General features: G+C 42.2%; 1 protein-coding gene across 47 annotated transcripts in view; it reads left to right on the forward strand.

Annotated features, from left to right (window-relative positions):
* Positions 1–20,620, forward strand: part of CELF4 (CUGBP Elav-like family member 4) — a 670,311-nt gene that overhangs the window by 539,772 nt on the left and 109,919 nt on the right. For 22 of the 47 annotated variants that reach the window (XM_041471988.1, XM_041471768.1, XM_041471925.1 and 19 more), the window contains exons 4-5: positions 6,715–6,734; positions 18,190–18,196. The exons of the other annotated variants lie outside the window; for them this stretch is intronic. In XM_041471988.1, the coding sequence (XP_041327922.1) occupies positions 6,715–6,734; positions 18,190–18,196 (27 nt within the window). The remainder of the gene's footprint in view (positions 1–6,714; positions 6,735–18,189; positions 18,197–20,620) is intronic. 47 annotated transcript variants of the gene reach the window in all.

Below are 20,620 nucleotides of genomic sequence, written 5' to 3' on the forward strand. Positions count from 1 at the left end.
GGGTGTTGGGCTGGCAGTGCTGCTGCATCCCTGACAACGTGGAAGTCTAAGCTTCAGCAGGGTTTTTTTCACCAAGAGTTACTCAGATAGTACAGCATGCACCACTCTGGGTTTCTCCTACAAACCCATGCAGTAGACTGGAAGCTGTTGCCTTCTAAATTCACTTCCTTGCTGGCTCACCCTGTTGGTATTAAAATCCTATCCACAGACTATAAATAGATTTCTGCAAACCTACAGAACCTATTCTGTTGCCCATAGACAGAATAGACATATTAGTTTTAGGTAGCTGGTATTAAGTAAACTAAATCCATGACAGGGTATTAGGAGTCAGCTTTTTACATCTACTTCAATTATCATTGTTTCACTGAGGAAATACATACAGTGATTATATCTAATCATGAATTCCAGTGCTGATCTGAGATCTTTTCTCTTTCCTTCCTTCCCTTCTTTCTTTAATTACCTCACTAATGTGGTAAGATGTTTATTGTTGTTGTTTTTTTCATTTCAAGTACTTGATTTTTTTGCAGTTTTCTGGGACTGGAGTAACTGAAGTGCAGTGTGATTCATTTGAAAGAGTAAATATTTAACTACTAAATGGCACCTTGTTTTTTCCAGATCCCCATGTTCTTTTCAACTCCATTCATACTATATATAGGAGCTGGACTGTATCCAAAGGAGGGCAATGAAATGGGTAAAGGGTCTGGAGCACAAGTCTGATAAGGAGCAGCTCAGGGAGATGGGGGTGTTTAGTTTGGAGAAAAAGAGGCTCAAGGGCACCCTTGACAACTCCCCGAAAGGGGAAGGTAGCCAGGTGGGAATTGGTCTCTTCCTCCAGGTAACAAGCGACAGGTTGAGAGGAAATGGGCTCAAGTCTCTCGAAGGGAAGTTTAGATTGGCTATTAGGAAAAAAAGGGGTGCCCAGGCATTGGAACAGGCTGCCAAAAGCATGGTGGAATCACCATCCCTGGAGATGTTTAAAAAAAAGGTGGATATGGCGCTTAGAAACATGGTTTAGTGATGACTTTGCAGCGCTGCATTAATGGTCGGACTCCACGATTTTAGAGGTTTTTTCCAGCCTTGACAATTCTATGATATTCATCTTAGAAGTATGAAATGACATTAAAAGAAGATAAATATTATAAAATTGTCTCTGAAAACATTAGACAATAGCAATATAAGGCCAAGCCAGGCAAATTTTATTCTTCTCAATTGTATTTCTATTTCATTATTTCACTACTCACTTCTTGATTCAATAATTACATTGTGGTTTTGAGAGCTACTAAAACTGAGAGTGCAAAAGCCAAAGCTGGAGTAAATCAGCTTGCTGTGTTCACTCAAGAGCACAAGCATCTTAGGTCGTGATGGACACCCTTTCCCAAATAAAACAGAAATTACTCTTTAAAATTACACTCTTATTGACATCTTGTAGGCTGTAGTACCCAAGTGCGGCAACCCTGCTGTTCTAGGCACCACAATCAGCTGGGTGGGCTTTGGGTTACGTTTGCCTCCTTTGCATGAGGCTGTCTGCTGCTGCTTTGGCTGGATGTTTTGAATGTTGACCATATTTACAGCTTTGCTAAGTGTATCAGAGAATGAGAATGAAAAATTATACTTCAAAGTACAGAGGTGCTACGAGCTGAGGACATTCTGCAGGATTAATTTTGGTACAAACTTGTGAGAAGTAGGAACGTTGCATTTGTGTTTCTTGATGAAACTCTTTTTTCCTGCAACATTTGCTGCATTACAGTTAATGGAATTTATGAGAACAGCTTGTGATTCTCTGAAACTACCTGGTGCGGTCATTTCAGCCAGCACAATGTGAATTATGCAATAAGCCATCACTTTAATTAAAACAAATTGCATTTACTGTATCAGTCCATACTATAAATCATTCCCTAGGGCCCCTCTTCAAGGTTTGTGCTTGGCCTACTCTTGAGAAATGTTGACAGCAGCCTCCATTACCAAAAATATTTTTAAGCATTTTGTTCTAATATTCTTCTTCAGGATTCAGCTTTTGAGCTCACTGCCCTGATATACAAAACAAATTTTATCCAAGAAAGCAGGGCAGAAATCATGTGTAAAAGCTGAATATTTCATTTTCCCTTTCTCTTCTGGTCTGCAGTGTGCACTTTAGTAGACTGTGGCAGTGGATTATGAAGTTTATTAATTGAAATAATGATAATAATAAAAGCCAAAAAAGGAAAGATGCAGATTAATTGTTTCCATCCAAAGTTAGGAGTCACATGGGATTCCTCTCACTCCCTACTATAATTAGACTGAACAACAAGACAACCAGATTATTAGTCCTTTGTGTATCTCCAGTTTAATAAAGAGAATGACCGTTGGGTATTTGTATTCATTTGAGCTCAATGCAGCTTAAAATGCAGTGCTAAATACAGCATATCATACTGAAGGATGAAGTAACTCACATTATAAGGAGAAAACATCATCTTTTTTGTGACCTCTGATGAGAGGGCAAGGGTTTTTGCTTCATTCAGTTTGGATCAGGCATGCTGAGACCATTCAGCACTACCTAAGGTTTAAGTGAGTGTTTCCTTGAGAGTTTGTTCAGGTTTCCTTGCTTTGCAAATTAAAATAAAGTAGTTAAGTTCTTTTCTCAAAAGGGGTATTGTTAAGTGTTCCCTGAATTAGAGTTTTAGACTCAGTGGTGATTTCTGCATTTAGCCATATGAGAGAGAGGCTATTGCAATTCTGAAGAAGATGCTGTTTAAGACAGTCCTGCACAGGCTAAAATGCACAGCTGGGTCCTAACAGAAGGTTAATGCAAATTTAAAAATTTCAAGCAAGAATTTGCCGCCCCTTTTGCAGAAGTTGCTTGAATCTCATTAATTTGGTGGATCTTGTAGGTGGAGCTGCTTTGGTAAAATTTATGAGGAACCATTTATACATAACACCAGTTACTTTGAAATTGCTGAAACCTCATGATGAACAACTGGGTCATTGAACATAAACCAAGACCCCAGAGCCTGACTGGAAAACCATTAAAGCCAATGGAAAGGGACCCACTGGCTGGAGCCAACACTGGAGCAGTTCCACAGAGAATAATCTAAACCAAATCTGTCTTCATATTTATTTTCTTCTTGATATATAACTAAAAGAAGCCCAAGTATTTGCAACAGCCTTAATATCTACCTGTTTGTTGTGAAGATTATCTCACTTTACATCAAAGCAGGTATCCATCTCCTCCAGCAGCCTCATCCTGTTGTTGTTCAGGTTTTCAAATGAAGGTTTCTGTCACACAAACAAACAGATATATCCCAAGAACAGATTTAAGCATTGAGAAGGAAAGAAGACAATACCCATTTTCTTTCCCTGAAAAGAAAAGTAGATGCAACTGGAAGCAGCATATGCCCAGACTGTTACTCCTGTTCTTCAGCCAAAATAAAGTCTGAAAATAATTGGCATCAATAAGCATTATCAAGGACCATCTGGAACACACATGTAGTGAAAAGTGAGCAAATACCTTCAGAGCAGAGGATAAATAACTTAGTTGCATTTCTTATATATTTGTTGTATGGAAAAGACCATTTAGCTTTTTAATTCAAAAGGCATTTATTGATGCTGTAGTAAAGGCCCACTGCACAAAGCTCAGGAAGCTCAAAATGCTGAAGCCAGCAGAAAAGGTCCTTCAACCTCCAATAAACATAAGTACATTTTCCATCTCTTACTATTAGGCTTGCACTGTATCTGAGTGGTTTACAATTTCTCACTGTCTTTAATTTCTTTCGTTGCCTAAATTTAATAATAATAAAGTGGTGTCTCATGGACCCTGTGGTCATCACATTTTTTTTGTGTTACAGGATGTTCAAAGTGCATGTCTACATTTTCTTTTTAATGATCAAAAATAGTTTTGCTTTGGTTGGTTTGGGTTTTTTTCCTGAAGTTTTGACAGCTCCAAAGGAGCTGTGGAGATTATCTTCCAACTTTCTAAATAAATTCACTGCTGGCCTGTTAATAAGAAAGCATAAGAAAATTTCAACCCTCAAAGGTAATTTTGGAGGAAAGTTATAAACCACTGAAAACAGCAGCTTATAATGAAAGTGTCATCTCAACCATAAAAGGTACCTCAATGCTCTGAACAGGCACTGTAAAACATGATTGAAAGGGAGTTTAGAAATATTGCTAATGGCCCCGACATAAGGAGTGTGCCTATAAATGATGAAAAGATGCATGGCTAAAACTGCCCACCACAAGTCTTTGAAGAGCATCTGACTACCCAGGCATGCCAGAGACAGCGATTGCTGACGGACCTGGTCATGCAAATCTGCTGAGACAGAGACGCCTTCAAACACCTCATGCTTTTGCTCCCTCTGAAAGTGATGCAATTGCTCAGCAGAGACACAGCTCGCATGCCCAGGCTCAGCCTGGGTGGCATGTGGAGGGTGGGGATGGCCAACAGTATGGCAGGACTGTGACACTCAGCCTCTAGGTCAGAAGAAACAACATGACCTGTGGTTGTAAAATTCCAGTGTCTCATCAATCAACTTTCGGGGTTTCAACATCTTTGTTCGGTTTTCATGAAACTGTGTCTTTTTTGTTGGAATGAAAGTCTGGAGAAGATGCAGGAGTCTAGCCTCCTGCTCACAGCAGGAAGATTTCAAAGTTAGTTTTGAAGTAGTTCTGCTGTTCCTATTTAAGCCAGGTGATTTAAAGTGTAATTAATATGTGCAAAATTTCAGCAGGCTGAAAGTCATTTCATGGACTTTCAGGGTTCACATTTGGCCATGCTCATTTTGCAATGTGGTCCTTATGATATCTTTAGTGAAAAGGGTGCTGGTCTGTGCTGTGATTCAGTCAGGAGGACTGTTTGGTTAAATTTATCTCACCCTTCAGGGAGCAAATTCTGAGTTGGAGCTATATTTTGAATATCTGTAGGTCAAGGTTATGCATGACCATGACTATGCGTTTTATTTAGGCCATTCCAAAAAATGGATTGTAAGGCAAATCTGTGTTGAAGGCTATGTGGTAGAATTATTTTCTTTTTTAATCTCTGGTCAGCAGATGAAATAATAACAATAAGGAGAGCTGTGCCTTGGGGGCAGCTTACTTCAATGCTTGTTTTCTGCCTGAGACCCGTCTGTTTCTCATTCTTACTAACTCCATGCCAGAGACATGAAAAGCAACACATGCATCTAAAAGTCCGTGCCATGGGTTGACCCAGGCTGGACACCAGGTACTAACCAAGCCACTCTATCATTCCAGTTGTCAGCTAGGCATGGGAGAGAAAAAATACCTGGGCAAGCTCCTGGGTCAAATAGGGATGGGTAGAGATCACTCACCGATTACCAACACAGGCAAACCAGACCAAACTCAGGGTCTGGTTTATTTAATAATAAATATTAAATTTATTTAATTTATTACCAATGAAATCAGAAGAGGGCAATGCAAAATGAAAGTCAAATCTTAAAACAACTTCACCCCATCCCTCCGTTCTCCCGGGGTTTAACTTCACTCCTTATTTCTGACTGAGGTCAGTTCCCTGCATGTTGTCTCTGCTGCTCCCTCCCCCACAGGGGTTGGATTCTTCTCACTCTTACCCTGGTCCAGCGTGGGGTCACTCCCACAGGAGGCAGTCCTCCATGAACTGCTCCAGTGTGGATCCCCCTCCAAAGAGCAGCCTGGATCTCTCCCACGGGGTCATTCCTTCAGGAAAAGGCTGCTCCATTCTGGGTCTCCCAAGGTGTCACAGGCCCTGCCAGGATCCTGCTCCAGCACAGGCTTCCCATGGGGCCACAGCCTCCTCTGGGCATCCCCTGCTCCAGCCTGGGCTCCCCAGGGGCTGCAGGTGGATCTCTGCTCCCCTGCCCTCCCTGGGCTGCAGGGGCACAGCTGCCTCACCCTGGGCTGCTCCAGGGGCTGCAGGGGAATCTGAGCTCCAGAGCCTGGAGCAGCTCCTGCCCCTCCTGCCCTGCCCTGCCTGCTCCTCTCACATCTTATCAGTCCTCTCCTCCAGCTGCTGTGCTGTTGTGCAGCAGTTTTCACCCTTTCCTGTTAAATACTTTATGCCAGAGGTGCTACCAGAGTCCCAGTGTGGACCAGTGGCAGGTCCCTCTTGGAGCTGGCTGGCATTGGCTCTGTGAGATATAGGGGAGCTTCTGGCACTTTATCACAGAAAGTAGCCCTGCAGCTCCCCACTACCTTGCTACTCAAACCAAATACAGCCTGACTTTGCAAAACCCTTCCTGTATACAAGCTGCCCAGACTTGAAAATGTGGAGAATTTTCTAAAGTCTTCAAATGTTGACAAGTATATTTCTGAATATGTTCCCAAATATTATCTGAGGATCAGAGCTCCAGACATTTTCTCAGTGTTTATTAGCAATTTCAAGGACTCAGAAAATATAAGTCAGACCTAAAGATGTCGTGAGGTTTTACTCGTTTAATAATAGAGTTTAGGTTCCTTTATTTGTCTCCTGCTGAGCCTTTAGCTTGAACTTGGGTCACTTTCAAACTTTGGTATGCTCCTGAGGTCTAGAAAACCAGGGATTTATTGAACAAGAAAGAAAAAAAACTCTCAAGTGTGCACATGACAGCAGAGGGCAAGGCCTCAAACAGCTTGAGATTGCTGTAAAAATCCTGATGGGTTTCTAAGCCCTATCATTGTCGCAAGCCTCTAGCAGGCACTACTCCTTGTAGCCAGTTAGGTTCCTCATGGGAGGCTGCAGAGCACGCAGCCTTTCCCCAGGGCCAAGAGGTGAGTGTCTCAGGCAAGATGTTAGCTTGGCTTTTTTTAGAACAATTTCATATTAATTCTTCAAAGACAAAAAAGAATAGAATTGCTATTTATATTTCAGAGTTGCTGATCTCTTTATTTTTCAAATTATTTTTTAGCTTACTCTTGCTCCTCAACCTTTTGGTTAGCATCTCTTTCTCTTCCTCCCTGTTCTGGGCTAGGATGGTGGCTGATGTTGAAGATGATCTATCCTATTTCTCTCCAGCCTAGTGAGGGAGATGGAGAAGCAGGGCAAGGAGAGGACTCTTGTTCAGTAACAAGAGCACCTCTAAAAAGCTGTGGGAATTGTTTTATCCTTTAGGTCTTCTCACACTGCTGGTGCTTTTGTGAGACTGTCCATGACACAGGGATGCCTTAAAACTGAGTATTCCACATGTGAGCATGACCATCAAGGGGTGCTCAGGCATCGTCTTTTGCTCTCCCACCTATTTCCCCCCTCTTGCAGCAGCAGGAGGTGCTTGGGGGCCAAATCAGCTTCTGCCCAGTTCCACACCAGAGTTCTGATGTACCTGGGCTGGGGAAGGACATTTGGGAAATGTTCCTTTCCTGCAACCCTGGGAGATTGCTTTCCAGTGCTGAGGGGTGACCTCCCCTCCAGCCCCAGGACTAAGCTGACCTGATCACCACCATGCTCCTGCCTGCACCACATTACCCACAGTTACCAGGGTAGGGTGACATGGAGGTGAGAAGCACTCTGCCTCTCCAAGCTCTCTTTCTCTCAGCAGTGCCCTTCACCCCTTGGTGTTGTTCTCATGTCGTTTTGCTGGGAGAGCAGGACTTTGTATGTAACTCTTTACAGAATCACAGAATCATTAGGGTTAGGAAAAAACCTCTGAGGTCGTCAAGTCAAATAATTAACCCAGCCCTGTCTTCACCATTAAACCATGTCCCCAAATGCCAAATCCATACACTTTTGAATGCTTCTAGGGATGGTGATTCCATTATTGCTTGAATGCCTGACCACCATTTCAGTGAAGAATTTTTCCTATATCCAATCTAAACTTCTGCTGGTGCTGTTTAAGCCTGATTCCCTCTTGCCCTGTCACTTGTAATATGGGAGAAGAGGCTGATGCCCACCTGGCAGCACTCTCCTGCCAGGGAGTTGTAGAGAGTGAGAACATGCCCCTCTGAGCCTCCTTCTCTCCAGGCTGGTCCCTCCTACCCACAGCTCCCTTTAGATGCTCCTTACCAGACAGGTGCTCTAGATCCCTCACTACCTGTGTTCCTTTCTCTGAATACACCCCACCACCTCAATGTCCTTCTTGTCATGAGGGGCCCAAAACTGAGGCCAGGTGTGACTTGTGTCAGTATGACCAGTGTGATGTGGTGGTGATACACTTTGGGCACACTCTGCTCCTCCCCATCAGACAAGGAGGGCAGCAGGACACTGACTGCTGGTACTTGGGGATACTCAGGAGAAACAGGCAGCTCAGTGCAACTCTTTTTTCTCTGTGTTAAGACTCAAAAGGAAATCCACACGTCCTTCTTGAAAACCTCCTCTGCAAACCCACGTGTCTCTCTAATTGAAACAGGGCAGGGTCTGAAACCATAGGAGTCCACAGCTGCTATTTCTATTGTGCATGTCTGAGTCAAGGTGAAGAGAAAAGTCAGCAAAATATCCCACAGGGTGAATCCTCCATGTGCCAAGAAAGCTGACTCCACATTAAAGGTGAGAGCCAGAGCTTGCAAAGCAGTGATGGCTTGGGAAGACAGAGGCCTTGATTCCTTCCAGCAGCCTCCAAGTGTTATTCCCATTAACATTGGCACTAGCCATCACCCTGAATACCCCATGCACCAAAAGACGAGTGAAAGTGAGCAGGAGGGAGGGAGGTGATAAAGTTGTCAGGCTGTAGGCAAGGCTCTGGCCTCCAAGGACTGGCAGAGACTGTGTTTAGAGACACATCCTGGGATGTGTTTTAAGAGTAGATTGGAGATGCTCAGGATAGGGGTGGGTTTGCTGATCTTGCAGAGGCTTTATCTTTGGTCAGCCTTCAGTTCACGGTGCTGGAACATCAGGGCTCTGCCTTTTTCTTCTCTTTTATCTTCATTACCATGGGAAGAAAAGCTCTATGTGGCAAAAAAAAAAAAAAAAAAAAAAAAAAAAAAAAAAAAAACAAACTAAAAAACCTGATATGGCAAAGCCGCTCATGTTACCTTCCCACAGGTGACAAATTCCATCACTTGGTGAGTGTTGCTAACTCTGTGGCTCACAAGGCACCTGCCCTGACTGCATCCAGGTCAAAAGCACTTTCAGGCCCCCACCAGCAATCAAAATCTGTCTGAAAGAGCACAGCACGCAGTCTGTGCCATGGGGAGACAGGAGAGAGTATCACTTCTGCACTGGATCTCTGCTTTGGTGTTGAAAGAGCAGCACTCAGATAAAACACAGAGCTGTAGACAGGATGGTTTCTTTTTACCATGAACAAGTCTGAATGCCACAGAGAAATCAAAAGTATCCTTGTTACTGAAGATCCAACCTCTTTTCAGAGCAGTGCAGCCTTTCTGCAGAAACTTTAGTAATTGATGCAGAATCCACAAGTGAGTCATTCCTCCTTCCCTCTTTTTTCTCCTCTTCCTCCCACCTCGGCACCAAAGTGCACTAAGAAAACAAGACATCAGGAAGATGTCTTCTGGATTGTTGCTGCAGCATCTTGTCTGCCTTCAGGCTCTGGTGTCAAGTAGTGATCAGCTTCTTCCCTCCAGCCCTGAAGTAGCAGTTTTCAGACATGACCTTCCACCCCTTCACAGCTCCCTGTGTCTCTGAAATGTCCAGAGGTCAGCCCCTCACTGCCTCCACAAGGAGACCTGTTCTGGAGATTCCTGCCTCGCACCAGCCCCACCTCATGTCCCTGTCATCTCCCATCATGTTACCAAACTGAAGGGGATACCAGGGGTTTAGATGGTGTCCTCCACCGTGACATGGACTCATCATTTCACTATTTGTTGGGGAATGGCAGCTGTGCACTGCTCGTGGAAAGGTAGCCTTGACTGACTAGCTAAAAACTGGAGGTGACCTAGCTGTACAACTTACTGGTCAGGAACAATGTGACAAACTTCATCTTTCTTCACTGCCAGCCTCTAAGGTTAGAGAGGGCCACTCCCTGTCATAGTGGGGAGGAGAGAGACAGCTCTATGGATGTGTCTGTCGGTGCATGTGGAGGCGGGGAGAGGAGGGGTATGCTCTTATTCTTTCTTTCCTACTTCGTTATATTGATTTTCAGTGGCTTGAATGCTTGGAATGCAATAAGGGAGCAATTCCCTTCTATGCTGGCTAGTAAACATCGCCTGTAACTTTATTCTGGGTCAGGAAAGTCAGCACTTAAAATTAAAAGTGGTTCCAGAGGAGGAAAGCCATATTTTAGGAAATTCCAGCTGGGGGTTCCTTGTTACTGTACTTCATTTTAAAATCCAGTGTCGTGTCATGTCGTGTCATATATGCCTTTAAAAAAGCATTTAACTGATATGTAGTCTCATCTGCTCTTTACTTGCAATATTTCAAGCAGAAAATATTTTTTAAAAATTAGTTCCCTGGCTCTCTGAATTTACAGCAGAGGCCACAGACTATAAAGTGGAAGGAGTTGAAATTAAGCCCAGGGGAGAAAGAAGTACGCTAGAGAGAAAGTCTCACATGCCAGGTGCTTAAACACATGCATAGTTTAAATCCTGTGCCATCTCACCAAAGTCAATGGAGCTGCTCTTGTATTTGAGACTAAACTGTCTTAAATTCTGAGACACAATCCCTAAAAGAATGTGTGTAATGCTGGGGTGCAGACTGTTATGCCTATAAACTGCTCCAGGTCTAAGGTACAATCAGCTGTGGGAGTTCCTTTTTTTCCTGTGCCAAGCTTCTGTGCTCAGGTCTTGGACAGCCAAAAGGTTTCCCCAAGGCAGGAAAACAAATGTCCTGAACAGTCAGATTGAGGAATGACTGCCCTTGCTGATGTGTGGCTCCCGCATGTGAATCCAAGCAGGGATCTGTTCTTAGGATGAGATGTTTTTGCTAGAGAAGTTCCTCTCAGCAAAGGCTCATTTCTTGAGTGCTGGGAATTTTTCCTGGAAAGCTTCCTTCTCATGGATCAGGCACTTGCAGCAAGTATTTCACATGTAGTTAGGCAGCAGCACTGAAAACATGATGCACTACCTTTTAGTTGGATAGACAGGCATTTTACAGTGCTCCTGGCACTGTAAAAGCAGAGAACAAGTTGGAAAGCACCCAGTGTAGGAAGCAGGACCAGTGGTGTGGCTACCCTCTGGAATGCCACCTGCTTCACCAGCACAAGAAACCCCAGTGCCCTATTTGCATTCTGTCTGTCTGCAAGAGTCCCTGCAAATCCCCTGCCCACTCTGCTGTGTATCCACAGGCCCAGCAGCAGGGCTGTCACCACTCTGTCAGGTCTCAGGGATGTCTGAGGCTGGAAACCCCGCTGGGGACATGAAGGAAGCCTGGACAGTTTATGAGATGGCAGGAGGCAAAGTACATCTACCTGGCCCTGAACTCTGAGGCACAGTCTCCCTTGCTGCCCACCTGACATGTACAAACTGTGACAAGCCCTGTCACCTGCTACCTGATACAACCATTCCAAAAGCTGGGAAAGCCAGTCGTGCTGTTAACAACTCCAGCTTCCCCAAAGAAAGCCCTAGAGACTTATGACAAGGAACTGCCTTGACCAGGCCAAATGCATTCATGTTAGGAAACCTCCACCGCTGGCTCCCTGGGTGAAACAGCCTCAAAGGGACACCAGCAAGGCAAGCAGACAAAGGGAAAGACACGGCATTGGTGTTTCACCCCACCTCTCCTCCTTGTCCCTTCTCTTCCCATGAGAGGAGAAACCCCTGGCTGAAAGATCTCAACTCTGGGAGTGACATAAGCTACTGCAATTCTTTGCATCATCCCTGTCTATGACTCCCTGCTCACTCATTTTCATGCTTTCCTCTGGTCAGTCTCCTAAGCACAAGGACTGATGGAAGCACAGATATCAGCACAAGAGGACCATATGAGCACCTTCCTGGGGTCTCAATTTCCTGCAGCTTCACTGTTTTTGGTATCCAAAATTCTATATTCTGGTGGTAAATCACAACGTGGAATTTAGGGGCTAGAAAAATTGAGTGCTGCTTTTCTGAGGAGACAAAATGTGTAGATTTGAAAATTTTGCCATCAGCAAAGAACCTCCTAAATTTCCTAGATTCCCAAACAACTCTCACAAAGCATCTACTTTCAAGATACATTTTTCAGGATGCTGCTGTTATTCAAGTCTCCATCTAAGCAGTCATGCAACAAGCATCACTTTCAAACAATGTTCTATTGATTACTTGCTTCATTAACAATGATGTTATTCCCTGGAGAGCTTTATTTTTAGTCTTATATTATTACTCTTGGTTTTTTATTATTTTTGTGTCTTATTATTTGGTCATTAATGGGTACACTTGCATTTCATTTCATTGTGACTGACTTTCCAGGCAGGAATTCTCAGTGCAGTCCAAGAACTTCCATGAATAAATGTTTACTGTCAGGAGATATGAGTGTGTTGCAGGGCTCAATGGATGTTTTTATCCTGATGATGCAGCAGTAAATCAATTAAAAACATGATTGATTGTAAAATTCTGGATAACTTGCTTTTGCTTTGGGATTTCACATGACCTAAGTTAGTCAGTATAAATCTAACAATGTATTAGTCATGCAGTGATCATCTTGCTGGTATCTGCAGTGAGTATTATTATCTATAGTAATAATAATGGACATAGCTAAGGCAAGAGCAAGGGCTAAACCTGGCCCTGGCATATCCTGCAGCTCTACTCCTGCACAGAGCACAGAACCTTGTCCCACTGGTGATTTAACTCCTTTTGGCAACATTTGACTAGAATTCCCTTTACCAGAGGATAAAATAAATCGAAAGGGTTCTTGAAAGGGCTCTCTACACAGATATGTTCATTCAGATTAGGGTATAGTGTGCATTTAGCAAAGAATAGCTGTTCTTAATTAATTCCCTGTCTAGTTGCTTTTTTTTTTTTCAGTCAGACTACTGTAGCCCAAATTAGATTAATCGACTTTGGATATTCTTGCTAACAATCACTTTCTCCTATTAAGCATTATTAATATTAGTTCTTAGAAACTGATGATTCTGGAATAACTCGCCACATTTAGTAATATCCAAAAATCTCCAGTGGCATACAATGGCCAGTGTGCTCTGAGTTGAGCAGAAGTCCCCACACTCCCCATTTAAAGCTTTTGCCAAGAGCACTGGCTTGTGTCTGCTGATCAGAGGGAGTAGTTTCTGTTCTAAAATCAGTTTAGAAGTCTTCTGTCCTAATCTTCTGCAGTAAAGCAGTAAACTTCTTAATAACAAGACCAAATACAGAAGCCACCATTCAGCACATAGTCTGCAAGGGAAATGTGAACCAGAGAGACTGAAAAGACAGAAGCTCAGGACAAAAGTTGCATTCCTGTCTCCCACATACCCATCCAGGGCTTCATCCAAATCCCAGAAAGGTTGATCTGAGTCCTGCTGTGGGCTCTGAGTGCAGACCAGGGGATCTGCTGCCTCTCCATGTGCAAAAGTCTGCAGAGAGGGGCAGAGGAACAATCTGCATGACTGTGTGCTTGAAGAGAGATTCACAGAGACAGTGTGCATAAATCTAGGTAAGTTATACAGTGCCACAAACACAAACAGCAACCTTTCACAAATTCACATACATAAATGTACCTACAGCGTGAATAATGCAGTGACAAAGTGAGCTGCCTTTGTGTGGACATCTTTGGTATCAGCAGTTAGGAATAATAGTTGTCTAATTGTAGTCTTTCATTGTGTGCTGTGTCAAAGCGTGGGCGAGTAATTGCAATCATCAAAACCCTTTCAGAGTGTGTGCAAAGCCCCGACCCCCATCACCTGCTATCAAGCCTATCTGATCCACCGCACACATGCACTTACTGGGCAGATGAATTAGCTAGATGGGCTCTTCTCTTTTATTATTATTATTATTATTATTAGTAGTAGTAGTAGTAGTAGTAGTAGTAGTAGTAGTAGTAGTAGTAGTAGTAGTATTGTTATTATTTTGTTTTTTGTTTTTCTTCCATCAAGGTTGTGTCTGATTCGTGAAGGGGGTTTAGAATTTTTAATTGTTGTTATGTTTTTTTTTTGGGTGGGGAGGGTGTGTGTGTGAGACAGAGAAAGAGAGAGACCGATAACTTTTTGGGTGATATAATATAGACGACAGACATCAACAATTATACAAAATAATGTGGTAAACAGCAACTGAAAAAAAAAATAATTGATTCTCATGGGCTGGTGAGTGTTACAATTTGAATGTCTTTCTATTAAAATCCTTGTAATAGACACAGGGAGAAACCAGGGAGGAGGGAGAGAAAGCAGCTCTTTTTCAAATATACTCATACGATGGAGCACAAGATATTTTCAGAATGCAAGAGGGACTGATTTCCATTAACATAATCCTATTTCCAGTATTTTTTATTAATATAAACATCTTGGCTCTGAGAATGCCTCCTGGATCATTTATAGCTGCTGTATTTTACATTGGGTTTGGGAAAAATCAAGGAGAGCACTAAATATATACATATATATATATATATATATATATAAATTGAACCTATTTGTTATATTCACTGTGAATTGCCAGCTGTACAATACCTGAGTGGAGAAGCAGATTTGATTATCAATACAATTAGGGCCTGGTTTTGCCAATGTGGAGCACCATGTACGTGCATATTGTAAATATCTGTATAGAAGACAGGAGCACCACAATCATGTGGGCTGCACACTCTGTCTTGCTGCTGGAGAGGACCTGCAGTGATTTTCTCTGCTGCAGCAAGGAATCCATCTCAGTGCTGTAACCAGTGTTACAGAGACCACATCTTGTTCAGGAATCACACAGATTCGTGGGTGTATATCTGCTTTAGAGGGTCACAGCTCTGAGTTTTCTGGTATCTGCCACTGTGTGATAGATCATATCCATTTATTAGTAGTATCTGGTACCTTCAGAGACCCAGCAGGACATGTCCTTTTTGCTGAAAGTATCTTCTGTTGCATAAGGACAACCTGTAGCTTCCACGGCCCTCAAACACTTGTGTGTGCACACTTGAATTTCTGCAAGACAATTTTGAGGTCTGCAATTAAACTTTCCAAGGAAGCAGGAGAAGCCCTACTTTTGTGCAAAGTTCAAGTAAAAGGGAATTTTGCAGAATTGTAGAATCATTTAAGTTGGAACAAACCTTTAAGATCACTAGGTCCAACAATATTTATAAAAGGTGTACAAAGTTCAATGAATAAAAGTCCTCATTGTGAATTTTCTCAGACTGTGGGTCAGGCCTCCAAGGAGAACATACGCAACTTGTTACTTAGACCACTGAAAATGAGGATAGGCAATATACTTTTGAATATTCAGTGGGGAGATATGTCATATTATCAGAGACCCACAAACCCTAAGAAGCCTTTTTCATTTTTGATTGCTGTAAGTTATCTCCACTGTGTTGTCTGGCACTACTGCCCTCATTCTGCACACTTTGAATTTGCTTCTGTCTTTGAAAGAAGCAAATTCAGATGTACCAAAATACACACATTTTATAAGGCCTCAAAGCAATCAGAAATGGTGATGGTATTGAAGACAAGACACTAAAAAATACCTGATTGGAAATGTTATAGATTGTAGATTTTGCTCATTTTTGCCACTGCAGAGGTCACCTTTTTTCAGACAGCAGAACACTGGTCTAGAAATAAGAGTTAACTCCTACTGGTCTCACTCTTGCCGTAGTATTTGGGGCAAGTCATTTTGAGGGTGGAGTTTTTTCGTCTACAATACCTTCCATCTTAGGAAGATTAGGTGTTTATTCTAAGCTGTTCATTTGAGATACATTCAGCAATCAATGAGGAAGAAAAGATATTTTACAGTACAGTCATTCATTCACTTCTAAAACTGATGAGAATGAATCACATTGTGGAAGTTCATTTCTATCTACCCACATTTTCTGTAGATCAGTGGCCAGCTTAAGTAAATTCGTGGATGGCAAAAGTCAGAGAAGAATACCTCCCTTAACTACCTATTCCTCTCCAAGCTGGAGAAATTTTCTTCAGTAGAAATGTTGGATTCAAAGACCTATAACTATTTTCTTTCCCCATCTCTAAATGCTTAGAATTTTGTTCCCCAACACAAGAAGTGGGTTCATCTCTTCTGATGGAGTTTCATAATGATCTTGTATTAAGGGCTTGTTTCCTCATTATAATGGTTCAAAACGGTTAACTGGACTAAACCTTCATCTTAACACAGTTGTAAATGCTTCTTTTGTTAATCAAAGAGAACTGTTACTGATTTCCATTACCCACTGTGCTTTGCCAGTAACATTTGGCCTGGATGTATTGCAGCATTGTGCTAGAAAGCAACTTTAATACTTATTAACTTAAATACTTTTTATCCACATGATAATTAGCCCTGACTGAGGTAATTTTTCAGGCAAAAATGCTAATTTTTCGTGATTCCTACTCTAGAGACAAAAGTAGAGGATTCAATAAAATTATTATTGGGCAGGTTTTCTGAGTTCCAGGATGGACTTCATGCAATAGCAAGTGCTGCAGTGTGAAACCCATACTCTGACAGCACAGGTTACCTTTACTGCTGAGTTATCCTGATGTCTGTGCTCATGGGTGTTCAAGGGGGAAGAGTGATGATGTCAGTCCAACCATATTTTAAAGGTCATTGGTGCGGAACAAAAATTATGTATGAAAACTTGACATTTTCTGCTAAATGGAATTCTTGTTTCCCACCTCACCCTAATTAAGATAGTGCTGAGAAGTGCTTGTCATGGGGAAGGACTGTACACTTTGCAAAGACCAGCCAGAGGCACGCTCAACTCCAAACTTTTTACAATGTGAGATGAGTAGCAGAGAGGAAGAAACAAAACCAGACAACAGAGTTAAGAGAACTATAAGTTTCATAGCAAGAGGAGAAGTAGTTTCAACACACACATGGTCACAGTGCTGTCAAAGTCAAACGTGAGCGCAGGGGGACCAGTTCTGGAGAAATTTCAGGAAACTGAGATGGGATTGCAGCTCACTTTAAGGAGCTCCTACCATGCATAAAGGGCCAGCATGGGAGAAACCAGTGAGACACTTGTCTGCAAAATTCAATTACTGGCTGATAGAGGATGTTATCACAGGATAACCAAAGATGGGAGCTGGCATTCCAAAGGCAAATTAGAGATATGAGGTAGGGGGGCGATAGGCGGTGAGGAGCCTTTCAGTGGTCCCTGTATGGACATTGAACCATAACAACCACTCATCAGCTGTATAAAACTACCAGCAGCAGTATCCCCAGGCTGAGAAAGACTCTTCTTGGCAAGCTTGTGTACCACACCATGCCATCCAATAGAGCCCATCTTATTGAAAACTGAATCCCTTTGAGTTCCCTGCAACAGCAGCAGCTGGAGGGGAAATAACAGTAAAATTCTATGGCCATAATAAAACGCATTAGCCATCTGAACACTCATTTCAATCAAATAATGCAGCCTATTCATATTTAAACAGGAAATATTGTTTAATGTTTATGATAATGATCAAATCAAATTTTAAAAATTAAACACGAAATTAAACATTAAAGTGAGGTTCCAACATCGGGCACTTGGGACACCACTTCCAGCCCACAGCTGATGGTTGCAATCAGCAGGGTCCATCCCCTTACCTTTGCTTAGTGCAGCTCCTTGAGGAGGATGTTAGAAGAAGACTTTGGTGTCACTCGAATGACCACAGCTGGTGCAGGGTGGCTGATTTTGAGTTGATTACTCCAGTCTCCCCTTACATCCATTCTGCTTTCCATGGCTGTGACACTTAATGGTTGTTGAGGGGGAAGTGGAAATTCCAAAGGAAGAGTTCTTTCATCTGGATGAAGCTAAGTGGGACTTGTTTTTCATCCAAGTGGAAGGCAGTTGTGTTCCTACTGAAATATTTTGGACTTATTAACTTTTTCCGGAAGGGAACAGGGAAAAGTTACATAGTTGCTTTTTTCAAAGCACTAAGAGAAACAGAAGTAGAAAATGACACTGTGAAAAAGCAAGTTCTTAGATGTATATAATGGACACAGGAGGCAAAAGTGCAAAATACCACCTTATTGCTCTTTAAATACTGTTCCCTTGGGGTAGAACACAGCAGCTTCTGCACACCAGTAACACACAGCCTTTTCTGTAGTGGCAGTAACTGGTGCAGAACTACAGATTTCAAAAAATAATATGTTGCTTTACACCAGTGGAGTCATGATCCCAGCTGATTAATTTAAGGTTTTGACAGCACTGTTAAAGTTTGTGTCTAATGAAGACCTTGGAGTGATGGCTAGCAGTTAGGGTATTTCTTTTAGACCATATCTTGTGCTACAGTAAACTCAGAGCCAGGAAACAACTTTCTCCCACATGAAATCTGTAGTGATTTTATTGATACTGAGCCTAGCCGTTTTTTTTCCCCAGCTCTCTCCACTTGAAGTCAGCAGAAAAGCAAAGTTTGAAACTAAAAAGTATTGAAACAAACTCATTGTTTCTAATATCCCTATGCATTGCAGCATGGACCTTATCTGTGCTGTGAGCCTGTGCAGCGATGTTAAACTTTTGCTCTAATATTTGCATCTTTCAAGGGAGCATACCCTCAGTGTAAATTAATATCACATTAGTATGAATTAATACAAAATTAGCAAAGCTTTGGACTACCAGTGAACTGCATGTTGTGTCTTGGAGTAAAAAAAAACTCATCACAAAAGACAGAATCAACCTGCCAGTCCCCATTCTTACAGCAATGTTTGCTCAAATTTATTATGGAAGGAGCTTGCACAGAGATTTCCATACTATGAAAAAATAAATAAAACAACTGAATAAATTATCTGGGAAAGTACAGCAAAACAGAAAGATTTATCTTAACCTGTGTCTATTGCTTTCATCCCTGTACCATGCACTTTAAAATTGGATTGGTATCCTATAAGAGACTGTCAAGGATTTCATTTGTTCTGCTTGACATACAGATGTACAATTGGTAAAACTGCATCTTATCTTAGTAATTGTCTACACTGCTAAGGCTGTACCTAGTTATTGACTTCAAAAGTCAGGTTCTGTCTGTGCAGTTCCCTGATCCAACATCAGTCCAACCACCTCAAGCTCTATCTGCTCATCTTTCAGCTCACCTTCCTGAGTTAAACCACCTTTCTTTTTGCAATAGCTGCTTTTCAGCTTTCTGCAATCAATCAAGACTGGAGTGTGGGGGTAGAGAAGTGAATAGCTTAGTTTCCTGGTTTTGGTAGCATCCTTGTGTATCTAAAAGAAAGTCATTGTGTGCTGTTTCTTAAGAACTTACTGAAAATTTTGAGGGCTTTTAAAGAAAAAGGGTTTTTCTAGAGTTTGGAGGGAGTTGTTGGCTATCTCTAGTAAAATTTCTGTTTAGTAAAAGATTCATAGAGTTGAGTGATCACAGAGAGACATTTCTATCAGTCTGATGGTCTTTTAAGCACATTTTGTTGCAAATCCAGATTAGCATGTTGACACTGTAATGGTTCAACAGTGTTTTTTCAAACCTGCAGCAACCTTTCCTTTTCACAGACACATACCGCAAATAGACCCACTTTTAAAACAGGGCACTTTGTTACCAAAAGAAAGCCTTTAAAAATAGGGGGTTTTGGGTTTTTTTTTTCCACTTCCAGCTGGAAAGAGCTTTGACTTTTGAGTTTACAATTTAAAAAACCAAATAAAGCCCAGATTTTTTTTCTGGGAAGCCCATATTTCCATGGCTTTTGTGTATTCTAAATGATGGGCATTATATCTGCAAGTATTCTTCATGGAAACACTTTAAGCAACTGTTGGGAAAAAAGGTTAAAAACAAAACTTCTTTTCTTCCAATTCTCCCCCCTGTCTCAATAAACAGTAGTGCCATCCTGGGAACTAGTCTTGCTTGAATCCCAACATAAAGGATTCACTTTTTCCAAGGAAAACAGGAAAAATATAGAACAGCTATAGTCAATCAGACAGTTATTCTGACACATATCCCATCTCCTAGCCTAGTCAGTCATAAAGCAGAGGGAAAATTGCAAGAGCAATATTCTTTCCTGGCTTCCTGCAATTGGCAGCTCAGGGATTTCCAGAGTCAGGGGTACATTCTTTGTATCAGTAGTTTTCAATGGATTTTTCTTCCATGAGTTGTCCTGCTGTTTTTGAGTTCATGTGGATGTTTAGACTCTGGTTTTGCATCACTGGCATTTCTCATTGTTTGAGCAGAACCGTTTGTCCCTGGAGGAGGCAGAAGTTAGTCAAAGAACCTCAAGACTGACAACTTGTACAATCATGAAACAAAGCACTGAAGTCTCTTTTCACTTCCCCAAATGCTGTCAGCCAAAGCGTGGATGTAGCTGGCATGGCAGTTTCAGAGAGAAAAGCCTGGCTGCGCAGGGCGATGAAGCTTACCAGATGTCATCACTCAAGGTAGAATCCCAAGCCCACGGTGCTCTACGCTTTGTAGGAAAGCTGTGAGCAGCAGGAGTTCAGCAGCTGTGGTGCAGCTCTGCAGCAGGAAAGTACCTCCAAGGCCAGACTGGGTGGAAGCATAGGTGAGCTGGTTCCACATTTCAGAGTTAAAGCCATCTCCAGTCATAAGTGAGAGCTGCGAGACAAAGAGCACCAGGTTTTCAGGGTCGTGTGGCACCTTTGCCATATGCCAAGCAGTCCAGAAAAAAAACTGTTTTTTAACAGCTGGCAAACAATGCCAGTTCTAGGGATGGCAGGCTGTGCCTATGTCGGCCAAACAACATTCCAGCTCACAGTGAGGAAATTTCTCTGCTCTTAAGAAAAGGTCTGTAGTTGTCACGGGTTTTTGGAGAGATTATGTAGGTTTTCAGCCCT

This window comes from Pyrgilauda ruficollis, unplaced genomic scaffold (genome assembly GCF_017590135.1).
Source record: "Pyrgilauda ruficollis isolate IOZ18807 unplaced genomic scaffold, ASM1759013v1 scaffold107, whole genome shotgun sequence".
Classification (NCBI taxonomy): domain Eukaryota; kingdom Metazoa; phylum Chordata; class Aves; order Passeriformes; family Passeridae; genus Pyrgilauda; species Pyrgilauda ruficollis.